This window comes from Pipistrellus hanaki, assembly GCF_964339955.1.
Source record: "Pipistrellus hanaki genome assembly, chromosome: 3".
Lineage (NCBI taxonomy): Eukaryota > Metazoa > Chordata > Mammalia > Chiroptera > Vespertilionidae > Pipistrellus > Pipistrellus hanaki.
This window is the reverse complement of record NC_140505.1, coordinates 183,493,977-183,510,611: the sequence shown is the minus strand read 5'-3', so window position 1 is coordinate 183,510,611 and position 16,635 is coordinate 183,493,977. Positions and strand designations below refer to the sequence as shown.

At 64.5% G+C, this 16,635-nt stretch overlaps 2 protein-coding genes across 6 annotated transcripts in view; one reads left to right on the top strand and one right to left on the bottom strand.

The window, feature by feature from the left end:
* The window catches only part of TMPRSS6 (transmembrane serine protease 6), a 31,698-nt gene extending 27,021 nt beyond the window's left edge, over positions 1–4,677 (top strand). For 2 of the 3 annotated variants that reach the window (XM_084876770.1, XM_084876771.1), the window contains exons 16-18: positions 926–1,197; positions 3,035–3,171; positions 3,664–4,677. In XM_084876770.1, the coding sequence (XP_084732896.1) occupies positions 926–1,197; positions 3,035–3,171; positions 3,664–3,822 (568 nt within the window). In that variant the 3' untranslated portion in view covers positions 3,823–4,677. The remainder of the gene's footprint in view (positions 1–925; positions 1,198–3,034; positions 3,172–3,663) is intronic. The other variant, XM_084876772.1, reaches the window with a different exon arrangement.
* Positions 4,678–5,488: 811 nt separating this feature from the next.
* On the bottom strand, positions 5,489–15,912 carry KCTD17 (potassium channel tetramerization domain containing 17). 3 transcript variants are annotated; one of them, XM_084876849.1, is made up of 7 exons: positions 15,667–15,911; positions 14,425–14,533; positions 12,088–12,179; positions 11,121–11,216; positions 8,878–9,003; positions 7,708–7,801; positions 5,489–6,188 (listed from the first exon to the last, which is right to left on the bottom strand). In XM_084876849.1, exons 1-7 carry the CDS (start codon positions 15,874–15,876, stop codon positions 5,878–5,880), a joined length of 1,038 nt encoding a protein of 345 aa, XP_084732975.1. In that variant the 5' UTR covers positions 15,877–15,911; the 3' UTR covers positions 5,489–5,877. The 3 variants fall into 3 exon arrangements, with proteins under 3 accessions (XP_084732975.1, XP_084732976.1, XP_084732977.1); XM_084876850.1 differs by lacking the exon at positions 7,708–7,801 and having other exon boundaries at positions 15,667–15,910; XM_084876851.1 differs by lacking the exons at positions 5,489–6,188; positions 7,708–7,801 and adding an exon at positions 6,481–7,515 and having other exon boundaries at positions 15,667–15,912.
* Positions 15,913–16,635: the final 723 nt, after the last annotated feature.

Here is a 16,635-nt window from a genome sequence, read left to right as displayed (position 1 = left end):
TCAGAGCCGCTCAGAAGTCTCTGTGCCCCGGGCGAACCCTCACCACCACCCATCCACATGGGGCCCCGCAGCCCAGAGCCTCTCCCTTCCGCATCCGCGGCCCAGGTTCCCAGGGGGCTCTTCCCCAGTGCGGTCCGACCACCACACTCTTTCACTCCACCCCTCGCTCCCCTCTGCCCAAAAGGCAAAGACAGACCTAGCCTCCAGGGGTCTGAGAGGCCCAGTCTGCCATCCCTCCACACACACACACACACACACACACACACACACAGACACAGACACAGACACACACACACACACACACACACACACACACACACACACGCAGGAGGACTGACAAGTCTCGGGGATCCCAGCAGCCCCGCCTACAAAGCACAGATGAAAGGAGAGGCCCCTGTCAGCTGGCCGCATGTGTTTTGTTTTGTTTTATTGATGTCAGAGAGGAAGGGAGAGGAACAGAGAGCTGGAAACATCAATGATGAGAGAGAACCATGGATCGGCTGCCTTCTGCACGCCCCCCACTGGGGAGAGAGCCCACAACCTGGGCAAATGCCCTGATCAGGAATCAAACCGTGACCTCCTGGTTCGTAGGTCAATGCTCAACCACTGAGCCACGTCGGCCAGACCCCAACACGATGTTAATATTTTTACATACAGTCTTACTACATCCCCCCCCTCCCCCCCCCCCCGGAAAACCTGAGTAGAAGATGCTATTCCCATTTCACAGATAAGGAGACTGAGGCTTAGAGAGGCACACAGGAACCCAAGCAGGCGGGCCTCAGAGTGGACAGTGAACACTGCACCAGCCTCCAGCTGCCTGGCCTCACAGAGCAGAGGGGGACGGGTGTGGGGGCCATGTTTGGGGGAGGAGGGGTGAAGCCAGCTACTGCTGAGCGGACACCCCCACCCCCGCCCCCGCCCCCAGCATGGCCTCCCCGGCGCTGTGGACGGTGTTCCTGGGCAAGGTGTGGCAGAGCTCGCGCTGGCCGGGCGAGGTGTCCTTCAAGGTGAGCCGCCTGCTGCTGCACCCGTACCACGAGGAGGACAGCCACGACTACGACGTGGCCCTGCTGCAGCTGGACCAGCCCGCCCTGCGCTCCGCCGCCGTGCGCCCCGTCTGCCTGCCCGCGCGCTCCCACTTCTTCGAGCCGGGCCTGCACTGCTGGATCACGGGCTGGGGCGCCCTGCGAGAGGGGGGTGAGCAGGCCTTCGGGTGGGCCTCCCCCAGTGTCTGGCTTAGAGGGGGCGGGGCAAGGGGCCCAGGGCTCCACCCCTGAGGCCTGCAAGTCCCAGGAGTAAGTCCAGGTGGAGTTCACAGAACAAAACCATCTTTTACTGCCCGTGGGCTCCTGCCCTCCTGCCCTCCTGCCCTCCTCCTTCTCCTGGAAGGGCTTTGAGGAGATCCGATGTCATGGGAGGTGATCTCAGTTCTGTGTGGGGTAGAGAGACAGGCCAGGGCCTCGCAGCCCACAGGCAAGCTCCAATCCTCTGCTGCTTGGAGTGGAGAGGGAAAGTGGAGGTGTGTGTGTACGTGTGTGTGTGTGTGTGTGTGTGTGTGTGTGTGTGTGTGTGTTGGGGGGCAAGGCAGGAGAGGATTTTAACTAAGGTTTGATTTTAGGGGAACAGGATCTAATTTAATCCATGCCATAACCCTAGGGTGAGTAGTACGGCCCCATTTTATGGATGGGGAAACTGAGGCTCAGAGACATTTCACTGTTGTCAAAGACACACAGCCAGGGAGGGCTGGAGCCGAGACTGGGTCCCAGGACTGCCTGGCCCCGGAGCCCATGCTGTTCCTGCCACAGCCTCTCAGGCACAGGGGTCCCTCCCCTCCCTGCCTGACCTGACGGGGCAGCTGTCCTGGAGGCCATCTCAGCTCTGAGAACCAGGCCCGGGCTGGCAGAGCCCCAGGCACGCCCTGCCCTCCATGGCGGTGGCTCTCAGAAGGGGTACAGGGGTTTACAATGTGAGGGCAGCGCTGTCTGAATCACTCATAAATGAGCAAACAGGCCCGGGTGAAGGGCGGCTTCCCCAGAGGACGATGGAGAGCAGAGGTACAGCAAAGGCCGCTCCCTCGCCCGTCCATTCACCCGTCTCCTCCCACGGCTCATCTAGGAGCAGCTCCGCCATGCGCCATGCCAGCGATGGAGATGGCTGAGGGGTGTGAAGAGGGAAAGAGAATTCACTGGGAAGACAGGGCAGGGAGCTGACCTGGGTGGGCAGGTGCAGGCAGCCCCGAGGCGGCGGCCAGGGGAGGGGCTGGGCTGAGGGAGGAGCATGAGCGGCAGGGCCTGGCGGAGGGGAAGCACCCCCAGGAAGGCAGCGAAGCCAGCGGAGGGCAGGCAGGGAGCTGGGTGAGGACTGAGGGCAGGGAGCTGGGTGAGGACTGAGGGCAGGGAGCTGGGTGAGGAGGACCTGAGGGCAGGGAGCTGGGTGAGGACTGAGGGCAGGGAGCTGGGTGAGGAGGACCTGAGGGCAGGGAGCTGGGCGAGGACCAGAAGGCAGGGAGCTGGGTGAGGACCTTGCCTGAGCTTTAGGCCCACCCGAGGGCATGGAGAGAAACACTGGTGGCCGCCCTCCCCAGGCGAACAGGTCTCCGGGGGAGACCAGGCCCCGTGCTCATTGGAGCTGCCTGGGGTTCCATGCAGCCCTGAGCCTGGCGGAGAAGCGCTGGGCTGGAGGGGCAGGTGCCGAGAGGTCAGAGGGCACGTGGAGGGTCAGACGTGTGCTCTGGAGACTCCCCGGGGCTGTCACTGAGCAGAGGGGAGGTGACATGGGGCTCAAGCAGGAGGCGGAGGGGGAGGAAGAGCTGGAGAAGACACCCGTCTGGACAGGCTCTGGGCAGGGGCTCTGTGCCCGTGGGCCGCACAGGGGAGGAGCTCAGAGTGACCGTGGGCGGAGGTGAGGGGTGGGCAGCAGGGCGGGAGAGGGCTCCTGATGCGAAGGGAACAGTGGAAGGAAGGGTGGGGACTCCTGGGCGCCTTGGATCCTCTGACCTCTGCCCTGTGGCCTTGACCCCGCACGTGCCGGGCAGGGCCCACCAGCAACGGCCTGCAGAAGGTGGACGTACAGCTGATCACGCAGGACCTGTGCAGCGAGGCCTACCGCTACCAGGTGACGCCCCGCATGCTGTGCGCCGGCTACCACAAGGGCAAGAAGGACGCCTGCCAGGTGACTCCCGGGGCTGGGGGACCGGGGAGGGGGGGGCCGATGCCCACGTCCCCCAGGGTCTGGCCCTGTGCTTACATCAGCTCGCCCCAGCAAGGTGGCGATGGCTGTCCCCACTTTACAGATGACAAAACCGAGGCTCAAGGAGGTTGAGGGACTTGCCCCAGGTTGTAGGCCACAGAAGAGACTGTGATGGGCAGGCAGGCCTGAGGCTCAAACCCAGTTCTGCTCCTCGACCACCTCAAGGCAGTTTGCCCCAGGTGACACGGGAGAGAGGACTAGGAGCCCCCAGAAGGAGGCAGAGGTGGACGGGGCATGTGGACACACCCCCAGTGCCAGGCCAGCCAGGACACGCTGGAGGCCAGGCCAAGGTCCGGGGCAGCCGAGGCTTCAAGAGGGAATGCCACGACTACATACAGTCTTACTGTCCCTCAGAAACCCCCAGCAGCCAGGCCCCTGCCCTGATGCAGCCCTGTCTCTCCTCTCTCCTCTCAGGGTGACTCGGGCGGCCCGCTGGTGTGCAGGGAGCCCAGTGGCCGCTGGTTCCTGGCGGGGCTGGTCAGCTGGGGCCTGGGCTGCGGCCGGCCCAACTACTTTGGCGTCTACACCCGCATCACAGGTGTGATCGGCTGGATCCAGCAGGTGCTGACCTGAAGAGCTGCCCCCTGCAGAGCTGGCGCCACCTCTTGTACGCGGGGCCAGGGCACCCCTCAGGCGGGGACAAGTACTCGGGGCAGCGGGCCCTGTGGAAGCCAGAGTGGCATCTTGCCGCCCAGCCTGCTCCCTGGCATCGCCCCGGAGAGCACAAGCAGGGAGGAGCGCCCGCAGCTGGTCAGTGCTTTCCGAGAGCCTGGCACGGTCACCAGCCCTCCCGATTCCCTCCCTGCCCCGTCTCCCCTGAGAACTCGGGGAACTGCTCAGCAGTGAGGATGTGGCTTCCGGGTCCCAGTAGGAGCATCTGAGCCCCATACCCCACCCCACCCCCTCCAGTACAGAGGCTGCTTGGGGGCACCCACTCCAGAGAGCAGATTCCAGACTGTGACACCTCGGCCTAACTTGGAGGTGGGGGTGGAAGGTGCCCCCGGGGAGGGGCCCTCAGAGCAGAGACCGCCAAGCAGGCCAGCTGCCACCGTGAGCCAAAGGGGGTGGAGCCACCCACCTCCCTGCGCCTGGGCCTCCACTGCCCACTCAGCTGGAGGCAAGCTCAGCTGCCTGGAATAAAACCTTTGATCCAAGGCTGTTTTGCAGATTGAATGGGGCCCTGGGCACCAACCTCAGGGCTAGGGAGGGAAAGCTGCCAGCAGGAGTGGGGGACACCAACTCGTTATTATTTTCCTCCGCATTTGGCAGGCAGGAGGCGGCCAAGCTTTCCACCTGCCCTGGCCTCAGCTAAGGCTACAAAGTTTCAATGATGGAAGATAAACAAATCCCAACAAAAACGGCTGCGGCCTTGGAGGAGTGGGAGGCTGGGCTGGGCAGAGTGGGAAAGAGAAGCCGGAGTCTAGGCTCTAGAGAAGGCGGGGCAGGTGCCTGGTGTTTCTATTTCCTGGGACTTGGGGCAGAGGATGGAGCAACAGGGAGGGGTGGAGGCGACCAAGAGCTGTCACAGCGGGAGCAGGGGTGGCCTGGGGGCCGGGATGGAGAGGGGTGTCTTAGGGGCCGGGATGGAGAGGGGTGTCCTGGGGGCCAGGATGGAGAGGGGGGACCTGGGGGCCGGGATGGAGAGGGGGGGCCTGGGGGCCGGGATGGAGAGGGGTGTGCTGGGGGCCGGGATGGAGAGGGGGGGCCTGGGGGCCGGGATGGAGAGGGGTGTGCTGGGGGCCGGGATGGAGAGGGGTGTGCTGGGGGCCGGGATGGAGAGGGGTGTCCTGGGGGCCGGGATGGAGAGGGGTGGCCTGGGGGCCGGGATGGAGAGGGGTGGCCTGGGGGCCGGGATGGAGAGGGGTGGCCTGGGGGCCAGGATGGAGAGGGGGGTCCTGGGGGCCGGGATGGAGAGGGGTGTCCTGGGGGCCGGGATGGAGAGGGGGGTCCTGGGGGCTGGGATGGAGAGGGGTGTCCTGGGGGCCGGGATGGAGCAGGGGGTCCTGGGGGATGAGGAAAAGGGGGCCCAGAGGGGGGTGGGCACCAGCAAGGCAAGACTGATGCCCTTGACGCCTGGGCAGAGGATCCCGCCATGAGTCCCCTACCCTATGGGAAGTGACACAGCAGGGCAGGGTCCCGGGTTTTAGGAAAAAGGCCCTTACCCTGGGGTCATCATCCCACCTCGAGTTTAGCCCCGGCCCCCAAAAACGACCCCGAGAAAGAGCGAGGCAGCCAGGCCGCTGTTTCCTCAGGTTTTATTACACGGCGGTGCAGACACAGCTGGGAGGTACCCCGCTGGGCGGCAGACCGAGGCCCTGACGGGGGAGCGGCCCCCTTCCCGTCTCCCTGGGCCCTCAGTGGCCTGCCCGCTCCTGGCCGTGGCTCTGCCCACAGCGTACGGAGGGTGGGAGCGGTCCAGGGGAAGGCCGAGGGCAACCCCCCTGCACCCCCACCAACACCGAACCTCATCTGGAGCCACAGTCCTTCCCCTGGAGGGGAGGGTGAGGGGCCGCCCTGGGCCTGGCACCTCCTCCCCGAGGGAGGGCTTTCTGAGTCCCTGCACCTCACAACAACCCTGTGAGGTAGGTGGGGGGAGTGAACCCATTTGACAGACGGGGAAGCTAAGGCTCAAGGAGGTGACGTGACCGGGCCGGGAGGGACTGAATCCGCCATGCAGCTGGGGGTCTCGGGGGAAGGGCCGTAGGGGCCTGGGAGACACAGGCAAGCGGCTCTGCCCAGGGGTGCCAGGGCCCACCGGGGGGGCAGGGGGCGGTCACGGCCCCACAGGTGTAGGCAGAGGTGGCAGTGGGAAGGGCACTTCCTCCACCTGGAACCGGGGGCCCACCCCGTGGTACAAAAATAAAGGACTTCGGATCGGAACCCCAAGTGCCTGGAGGTGATCTGGGGCCTCACATCCGGGTGCCTCTGGCTTGTAACAGCTAGAAAATAAGAGGGAAAGGCAGGGGGGCAGGTGTGGGGTGGTCAGAACACCGGGAGAGGGGAGGGGGGGCGGTGAGGAGGGTGACGGGGTGGGGGGACCAGGAGGACAGAAAGGAGATTGAGATGGAGGGAGGGGAGGGGAGAGAGGGAGAGAGAAAGAGGTAGGTGAGTCACAGGGTCCGTTCTGGGAGCGGGGAGGCGGCTGAGGCCCGGAGAAGGTGGATTCAGACAGAGCCCAGGAGGAGGGGCAGAGGGAGGGCGCCCAGCTCCCCAGTCTGGGAGCCCCACGCCCCATTCTGGGCTGGGGGTGGCTGTCTACCCAGGAGGCCAGTTTCTGCCAGGACTCTGGCCAGGGGCTCAAGGCCAAGAGCGGCGGGTCAGAAAGCAGCCCTCTGTCCCCACTTTAGAGAAGCAGCGATGGCCCTGAGTCGCGGAGCAGGCGGACAGGCTGAGTGGGGGCTTTTCCGGCCGCACGCCGATCCCTGCAGCCGCTCTGGCCAGCTCCTCACGGGCCAAGGGAACCCGCAGGGACGGGAACCCAGGCCCCGAGGCTGTGGGGCAGGAGCTAGTGTGCAGGGGGAGGCCAGGGCATCTGGCTTTCATCCCCCTCCTGCCCGGCCTGCTCTGGCGCCGATGGCGCCGCGTCCACCCCTAGCTTCCTTCTTCCTCACAGCCTCCTATCCAAGGCCAAGACCAGCTGAGGTACTTTGGGGAGGGGAGAGAAATCCGCCAGAAGTCTGGCCCACGTCCAAGGAACAAGATCTGAGCACCCTCCTGGCTTCTGCCCTCCCTCCAGCTCCGCCAGGCTACCGACCGGGGGTGGCGCCCTGGGGGTGGGCGAGGGGCTGAGGCCCTTCCTGCCCTCGCAGCCTCGGGTCTGAGGGGTGCAGACGGGAACCTGCAAGGAGGAAAGGTGAGGAGGAGGCAAGGAGGGGAGGCGCTGGGGCCGGGGTGCCCAGCCTCAGAGGTGCCCGGTGGTGCTGGCGGGCCCCGAGGAGGTGCGGCTGCACCCCTCCTCCCCAGGCCAGGAGGCAGGAGCTGCCGAGAGGGGTGCAGGAGGCGGCAGGCAGGATGCTCTGAGATGCAAGGCTGGGGCGCCTGGGTGGAGGGCGCGGGAGGCTGGGACCAGGGCGGCCCCGGGATGGAGGCGTGAGCAGGCAGAGAGGAAGCCCGGACAGGGGCAGAGAGGGAAGAGGCAGGGTGCAGAGATCCAGGAGGAGGAAGAGGTGGATGAAGATGAGGCAGGACCTCCAGCGGGAAGCGGAGGAGGAGGAGGAGGCGGTGGTGGGAGGGAGAAAAGGTTAGCGAGATCCTGAGATGACTGGGCTGCAAAGAGAAAGTGAGAGAAGGGATGGTTATGCAGGTGAGGTGCCAGGCGAGGCGGCTGAGCTAACCCTGGCGGCCCGGCCCCCCCCACAGCAGCCCTCGGCCCCCCCAGTTCTGCGCTGGCTCCAGCAGGGAGCAGGCGGGAGGCTCCGGCTTGTGTGAGCAATCATTCTCCTCGGGGGTTGGCTGCACCTTTCTCCTGTGTATCTGCCTCCACCTGCACCTGTTCCACCTCCACCTCCTCCTCCTCCTGCTGCTGCTCCTCCTCCAGCTGCTCCTCCGCGCTCTGTGGACCAGCCGGCGGACCCAGGGAAGAAAGAGTGGAGAGCTAGCGCGGGGCCTGCGGGCGGCTGTCCCCACGGGCCCCAGCGCAGGGCGGGCAGTGGGCTGGACGGGCCAGGAGAGGGGAGGGCTACAGCAAAGAAGCTGGGCAACTGGCCAGGCCCCTGGGCAGCCTGGGAGAAACCAGCTCAGGAAGGGGGCCAGTCTGGCTGCTGGCACAGGGTGCAGGCTGGTTGAAATGAGGCCGCTGGAGACCCAGGGCGGACACCACCCCGTTCTGGGCTGCCAGCAACAGGCGCGAGCCCCGGGGCAGGAGCGGGAGGCTCACTGCGCACCCTGCAGGGCAGCACCAGCCGCCGGCCAGAGCGGGGTGGTGGGCGAGGGAAGTCCCGGGCCAGGGAAGGCAGACAGACAGACAGGAAGCCAGAGCTCGTACGTCTCCAAAGCACAGGGACAGACCCCAGAAGGAATGGCCTCCCTGGCCCTATGGACGGCGCCCGAGGCTTGTGGCCAGCTGTGGGCCCGGGGTGGCTGCTGAGGCGGCCTCAGAGGCCAGGGTGGGAACACAGGAGCCTGGGAAAGGGGCCCGGCTAAGAGACTGGGCTTCCCCATCCCGGCCCAGGCCGGCTGGGGACACTGGCCTGCCCCTGGGGATAAACGGGCCGCTGGGATCCAGGAAGCTCTGAGCTTGACGGCACCACAGAGAGGATGTGGCCTGCCCCCCTCCATTCTCAGACAGCACAGGGAAGGTGCCGGGGGGACGGGACTTGTCCCGGATCACCCAGAGCGGAGCACGCCATGCCAGACGCCTGGTCCAGGGCACCCTCCCCCCCCTCCGTGGCCACCATTCAAGTGGCATCTAAGTCACTCTTGCCGCGGCCTTGGGATGGTCCCAATCTCACTGCTCCCCAGCCTGGGCCTGGGTGACCAGCATGAGCAGACAGGACCGTGGGTGGCATGGGATGGATGGCGTGGACTATGAGGGGGGTGATGCGTGTGCGGCGGGAGGGAGAGAGAAGAAGCAGGGGTGGCCACGTGGAGGGCAGGGGGCAGGAGGGAAGCGGGGAGGCTGGGGCTCACCTTGGTCTTGCGGCTGGACTCGGAGCTCAGCCCGTGAGGGGAGCTGTGGAGCTCCTTGGACACCACGCACAGGAACTCCGCCTGGTCCTCCCCGCTGTAGTTGTAGGAGGAGCCGATGTTCACCAGCTGCAGGGTGGCCACGGGGGGGAGAGAGGGGATCAGTCCAGCGGGGGGCAGTGCGGAGGGAGGAGGCGGGCATCGGCGCTTGTCAAGATACCAAGGTGTGCCCTGGCCAGTTTGCTCAGTGGTTAGCGAGTCAGCCAGCCAGTGGACCAAAGGGTGTCGGGTTCGATTCCAAGTCAAGGGCAAGCACCTCGGTTGCAGGTGCAACCCCCAGCCCCTGGTTGGGGCGCATGCGGAAGGCAACCAATGGATGTGTCTCTTTCACGTCCATATTTCTCTCTCTTTTTCCCCTCCCTCTCTCCCTCCCTCCCACACTCTCTAACAAGCAAAGAAAAAAATATACCCTCAGGTGAGGATTAAAGAAAAAAAAAAAATACCAACTTGTGTCCTGAGCTGGCTGCTCTGCTCAGACGCATCCCTGGGTTTGTTTCCGGGATTTCCAGAGCAGCTTTGGGCTGCGAGTCCATCTCCTCCCCACCCCTCCCCCTCTGCGCCCGGTGTGCTTTCAGGCCAGCCGCCCTGCCGGGCTGGGCCTGTCCCTGTCCCTGGAGGAAGGCAGTGGCAGCACGGCTGCTCCTGGCCCGGCCCAGCCCAGCCCTAGCAGGCCACCTCCTAAAGCAGGTCTGCAATGGGCAGGCTGCCCTCCTGCACCAGATGAGGCTGGCACAGCCCCGGGACCAGGTGGGCAGGAGGGAGCCCACAGAACCTTCTGTTCCCTCTCAGAAGCAGAGGCGGGACAGGATGCCCACTGCCTAGGCCAGACCGGTCGCCCCTGGCCTGCTGGCTCGGCCTCTGAGGACACAGGCAGTGCCCAAGGACTCCCGGGGGCTCACAAGGGCAGCCCTCCTCCCACCGGCCCCTCCGGCTGACAAAGGTCCCGCACCGACAGGCCTCCCTCCGCCCGGGACCCTCCCTCCGCAGCAGAGTGAGGCTTGGGAAGGGGGTGCCCTGCTGACAGCCCCCAGCCAGGACCAGTGGCCAGGAGTCAGCTCCTGAGGCCCTCCGGCCTCTCTAGGGTCTCACGGACGTAAACACGTCTGACTATCTGCACGGTGCCAGCTCCTCCCAATGGCTCGGGTCCACCCTGCAGGAGGGACTCGATCAGCGGTCCTTCTCATCTCACGACAGCGCTACATCCCAGGTTAGGAAACTGAGGCATGGGGCGGAGAGGCGACCTGCCCAGTCACACTGCATGTCCCTGGGAAGGCCTAGAGGTGGCTCAGGCCTCTGGCTCCTGCAGAGGGCTCCTTCCTCCACACGCCCGGCCACCCCAGGGGGGCCAGCCTGCTCCCTGCGCCACCCTCCCCCGGGCAGCGTGCGTGTGGGTGTGGGTAGAGGGCCAGCCAAACCCTCTCCTCCTCCACGGGTCAGCCTGACCCCGGGCTAGCGCTGGCTCCGTTCCCCAGAAACCTGAGACAGGCGGACCTCTGCTGTCTGATGAGGCCAGCACCGCTGGGATGGGAAGCCTGCCTCTGGTCTGGGAGGAACGACAGGTTACACGAACGCCTCAGGCCGAGCCATGGCTGCGGGCTTCTCTGAAGGCACAGACGGCTGTGACGGGGCATGTCAGCCCCAGGGGGACTCTGCTCTCCTATGGGGACCTCAACTCCTGCCTGAGGCCACTTGGGGGCCGGAGGCTCGCTCACACCACGGTAGAGACCAGCCCCCGGGGTGTCATGAGCACAGAGTACGCCCAGAAATGCCAGCAGCAGGTGGGGCTTCTACCCTCTCTCGTCCTGGTCCGTCTGCTGCCAACGGTGGCCTATCCTGGTTGTATTTACTTTCAATATGTTTTTATTGAGTTCAGACAGAGGAGGGAGAGGGAGAGTGAGAGCTAGAAACATCAATGATGAGACAGAATCATGGATCGGCTGCCTCCCACACGTCCCCACATGGGACTGAGCCAGCAACCCAGGACTGAGCCCTGACCGGGAATCAAACTATGGCCTCCTAACCACTGAGCCACACCGGCCGGGCTGATCTTGTGTGCTGTAACTTAAGAGGACCCTCCCAGGGGGGGGCAGCAGTATGAGACCCAAGACTGGGGCTACAGGAAGGGAGGGGCCTACTTTGCCTGGAGCCTGGGAGGCCCTGGGCACAGTCCCCCGCCCCCAGCCCACCTGCTCGAAGCGCCAGCCGTCAGACATGGTGGAGACCATCTGCGTGAGCTCCTCCTCCTGGCACTGCAGCACGCGGTACACGTGCTTGGGCGGGACCTGCGGGCAGAAGCAGGGCAACGTGGAGGGCAGCCAGGAGGGGGTGAGCCCCTGCCTCCCCAGTCTCTTCTGTCCTCCCACACCACAGCCCCGAGGAGGGGAGGAGAGGAGGCGGGGAGAGGCAGGATGGGAAGACGGGAGCCACATTCGTGATCTCGATCCCTCCAAACACTCTATGACTCATGGAGTTCCCATGAAGGCTCAGGGGGGTCCGTTACTTGCCCAAGGTCACCCAGCTGAAGAGGGGCAGAGCCAGAACTGTGATACCAGAGGGAAGGGACGGGCCTGGGGGACATTCTGGGCCACTAACTGAGGCAGGCCCTCCAGGAGACACGCACGGAGCCTCCCCTTCAATGTGGGCCCAGGAAAGGGTGCCTCGCCGCCAGGGCGGGCCGAGCATCTCACAGCTCCCCCTACTGACTGGCCACGGAGGCCCAGGGTCCACACTGTGCTGGGCTGTGCCCCCCAGGGGACCGGCTGATCTCACGAAATAGGCGATTGACTAACCCCTCGCCATCTCCCGAAGGGCCCCTGTACCCCCACACTGGCCTCATTTGGCCTGAGGAAGGGAAGGGGTGGGCAATCCCCAGCATCTCTGTATCCCCCCAGAGGGATCCAAGCTCTAGAGTGGGCATGCGCGGCCCCAGGCCACACAGCGGACAGATCCGGGCAGGGAAGAGCTGGTGTTTGGCTCCCAGTCTGGGGCTCGGCTGGGCAGTGTGGGAGCTGGACAACTCCCCTCCCTGACAGGCCCGCTGGGACTCCCCGAGGCAAACACTGTCCCGCCTCCCCCCTCCTTCCGCCCGCCTCCCTCTCCCCGTCACCAACCGCTCTGGCCACGGGGGCGCCCTGCGGCTCCCTGCCCCCTGACCTGTGTGACGGGGTAGTCCTTCTCCTCCATCCGGTCCTTGATGATGCGGATCAGCGGGCCGATGTTGTAGAACTCGGCTTCCTCCAGGACCCCTGGCGGCACAGACAAAGCCGGCCCGGGTCACGCCCGCTGCTCCCACTCTTCCCGGGTCCCCTCCTCCTCCACACCTACCTCCTGCTCCAGTCACACGAGGGTGACGAGCATCTCTCGAGGTCAGGGGTCAAGCAAGAGGGGACATCTCCTTCCTTGCGTCCCACGCTCTCTGTGGAAGGGACGAGACACTGCCGCTCAGCAGCCCGACATCTCTGCTGGGCCGAGCGTGGTGACCGGGGGGTGCCTGCCCGTCCCCTGATCTGGGGGCTGCTCTGGGCTGTCAAGAGGCAGCAGGCTCTGCCAAAACCGGTTTGGCTCAGTGGATAGAGCGCCAGCCTGCGGACTAAAAGGTCCCAGGTTCAATTCTGGTCAAGGGCATGTACCTTAGTTGCAGACACATCCCCAGTGGGGGGGTGTGCAGGAGGCAGCTGATGGATGTTTCTCTCTCATCGATGTTCCTAACTCTCTATCCCTCTCCCTTCCTCTCTGTAAAAAAAAAAAAAAAAAAAAAAAAAAAAGAGGCAGCAGGCTTGCTGGGACTGGGCCCTGGCACGCTACAGAGAGGCGGCCCTGGCTGACCCCGTGCCATGATGCCCAGTGCCAGGCACTCTGCTCGGCATTTCCCACTCCTTCTTGTAGTTGGTTCTCAGAACTAGGAGTAGGTGCTTCCATCGCCCCACGGAAGAAACGGGGGATCTGAGAGCCAGGATGAGAGGCAGCTGGTCTAAGACCCCGGAGCCTCTGAGCGGCAGAGCTGAGATTCCCACTCAAGCTCCTCGGACTGCAAGGCCCCCTGGAAGTGCACGGTCACTGAGCACGTGCATGCCCCCGTCCCACACTTCCCAGTCTGCAAAGCCCCTCCGTGCTCACCGCAGCCCCGGGGACAGAGAAAAGCAGGCAGTACCATCCCCATACCGTTCAGGGAACTGAGTCTTAGAGACTAAGTGGTGGCCTCTTCAGTGACGTGGAAGAGCCCCTGGCCTCTGCACTCCCCTAACCACCTTCGGGGCAGGGACCCCTCTGATTGCTTCCTTGACTGGCCTCTGGGCTCGCTGCTGCCCCCGGTGCCCACACAGCACCTCACACAGAGCAAGCGGGCAGCCAGTGGCGCTGCATCAGTGCCCGCGTGGGGCCCTGCGGGGGACGGACAGCAACCACTGCGTCACCGGCCCTCTGTGCCAGATGCTGCGCTGGGTGACGCACTTGTTTTAGCTCCCTTCCTCCCCGCAGCAGCTCAGCCAGGTGGGCGCTGCTGTCACCCCGTGTCAGTCACGGATGCAGCACGCAGGCACACAAGGATAAGTGACTGTGCTGGTGTCACACGGCTAGTACGTCTCCTCCCAGGTTCCCCAGCGCCCACATGGGGCCCTCAACCTGTCTGAAGGCGCTGGGAGTGGCCAGACGCGGAGAAACCCAGAACCTGAACGTATAAACAGGTGTTGGCTGTGAGGCAGCCGGAGTGCTGACTCCCCTCCCCTTGGAGCTGCTCCCGGCCCAGGCCACGCCCCGGCACCTGCTCCTGGAGGGGCTGCCTGGAGCTGGGGGCCCTGCGGAGCCAGTGTCCATGGGGGGCTCTGACTGTGAAGTCCTGGCCCCTGGGGACGCACCAGGGAGGAGGGTGCCAGATACCAACGGGCTACACGCACAGGGACTCGTGGCATTCGCTGTTGGAAAATATGCTTCCACCTGTGTGGATTCCATGTACATGCCACATACAGGTGGAGACTCAGAAAGGAGAAGTGACATGTCCAGGCTGGCCTGGCCAGGTCAGCTGACCCGGAGCCACACCCTGTGCCCCAACAAAGAGTTGATGTGGCACTGACTGTGCCAGGAGGCCACCCCCCAGGCACGGCTCCCCCACCTCCGCCCACAGCCAGCACTGATGTTGCCGCTCCACCCACCTGCTGCCGGCAGGCAAGCCCTCGCTCGCCAGGCATCGGAGATACCAGATCACCCTGCCCAGCTTCAGCCCGTTCACACCCAGGAACCAGGAGAAAGGGCATCCCTGCCCACAGTGAAGGCTGCCAGCCTCGCTGGCTCCCTCTGACCTCTGCCTGGGCATTGCTGTCACCTCCCCAGTGGCAGCTCAGGCTGGTCAGCCTGGCAGAGCCCCTGGGATTCAGCCCTGGCGTGAATGGGAAGAGGCAGGGAGCACAGAAGAAAGCAGCATTGGCTGCGGGCTGGGAGGCATGGCTTTTGACCGCCACGGAAGGCCTGGCTGGCTGACCCCCTGGACCAACTCACCCTCCTCGGCCATGTCCTTGTCCAGCACCAGCTTGCCATGCCGGAGGAAGTTCAGGATGGGCCCGAAGTAGGTGGGGTCCCGGTCGATGAGGTAGGCCCCGGTCTCATCCTAGAGGGGTGAGGGCACAGGCTATGGCAGGAGAAGAGTGAGGCCTCCCCCTGCCCACCCTCACTTCGGGCCCAGGGAAGGGTGGGAGGGAGGGAAGGAGTGAGGGCGTAGAGTCTGCTCTTCCCTGGAATGAGAGAGCATGATGGAGCCGAGAGTCCGCATCCCGCCTCTGCCTTTTCCTGGCCGTGTGACCTCAGGACAGGGATTTGGCCTCTCGGAGCCTCGCTCCTCTCCTCTGTAACGAGGGGTCACTGTGAGCACCCAGTGAGGTCTCAGTGGCACCCAACCCAAAGTAGGGCTCAGTGATCGTCCCTCTTAGTGGCTGTTCCCCGGAAGCCAGCCCTACTCTGTTTCCAGAGGAGCCACTACCTCACCGCACACCCTCAGCCTGCAGGGAGGCGGGCGGGCAGCAGCACAACCCTACAGAGAGCGAGGAGTGTCAGGAGGTGAGGGACTTGCCCAAGGTCACAGCATCGGACGGTCAGGAGAGGGGGTAGAAAGGGGCCTTAGGGGCCATCTCCAACCAGCCTCCTCCGGCCACAGACAGGGCGCTGAGAAGGATCCGATGCGGGTCACACAAGAGCGAATGGACCCCCAGACGTGGTGCCTGCCAGGCAAGCTCGGCTCCTAGACGAAGCCCATCTCAGAGGGCAGCCTGGGCCTTCTCCCCCAGCTCCCTGCACACCCAGGCCTCTCCTTCTTCCCCAGAGGCCGGGATTAGCAGCCGCAGGCACTCCGTCCCCAGGCAGAAAGTCCCGTTTGGGGGGACTGAAGGCCCTGCGTGCCTGCCTGTCCCCAAAGCTCCAGAGGAGCCGGGAAGGCGGACCCTGATCCACCTGCCTCCTGGGGAGGGCGCCCAGGGCAGCTCTCTAAGCTCCAAATGGCCGTTGCCTGGCGTGGTGCGGTTTCCAAGGCAATGGGCACAGCCCTCACCCTGGATTCACTTCCTCCTCCCCGCCTCCAGCCCGGTCTTCCCGCCTCCGGCTCTGGGGAAACAAAACCTGCCGGCTTCCCAGCCCGCCCGGCGGGCGTGCCAGGCAGGGCAGCCCCGATTCCAGCAAGCTGCCCCCCTACCTCTCCCTACCCCGCGCCCCGCCGCCTCCCCGGCCCCCTCCGCCCACCGAGGGCCTCACCCGGTCGGACTGCAGCTCTTCCCCCTGGCACAGGCGGCTGAGGAAGGACTTCTGCTCCCGGCACAGCGTCTGCCGGGTGGTCAGGAACACCGTGCCCCCCACGTTGAGCCGCACCCACTTGCTCCAGCCGCCCGCGGCGCGGCCGCCCGCCCCCGCCGGCGGCGCTGCCTCCCCGGCCTCCATCCTCATTGCTGGCAGCGGCTTCTGCATCCTCCCGGCTCCCCGGGACTGGAGGCAGGGAGGCACCGCGCGCGGGGCACGCCGGGAGTTGTAGTCCGTGCCGCCCGGAGCTGGGGCGCCCATGGTGAGGGTCTCCGGATACAGCCGTTTGCCTTACCCCCAGCCCTGCCCTACTTTGCCCTTCCTGGGAGACCCACAAACCGGGTCTCTTGAAGAAGCTCATTGGCCAGACGACTGTGTGTTTGGGGAAAGATCAAGTTTAAGGGTCCCTGGGGAAATAGCGGGTGATAACCCCAAATCAGCAATCCTCCCATTTGTTCTCCACATTATTGATTCCCGTTTGTCCATAGATGATAAATATGGGGAATAAATGTTTTCCTCCCAGAATCCCCATACTATTCCCTGTATGGGTTTTCTAATATTGTTTTATTTTGCCTTTGGGTGTGTGTGTGTGGGGGGGGGGGAGAGTAAGGGAGGGTATTGGGGAAGGGAAGGGAGCTGGTTCTTTCCCCATGTGCTTTTTAAAATATATTTTTTTATTGATTTCAAAGAGGAAGGGAGAGGGAGAGAGAGATGAGAATAATTGATCAGTTGCCTCCTGCCTGCCAGTTCCACAACCTGGGTATGTGCCCTGACCAAGAATTGAACCGGACCGGTTCATAGGTCGCTGCTCAAAGTTGATTGAGCACCCGCTGTATTCCAGATGCTTCCTGTTATTCCCTGAAATTCTCAGCAGCCCTGTGAGGCTGTCATTACTGGACCCATTACGCAGATGAGGATTCAAGTGAG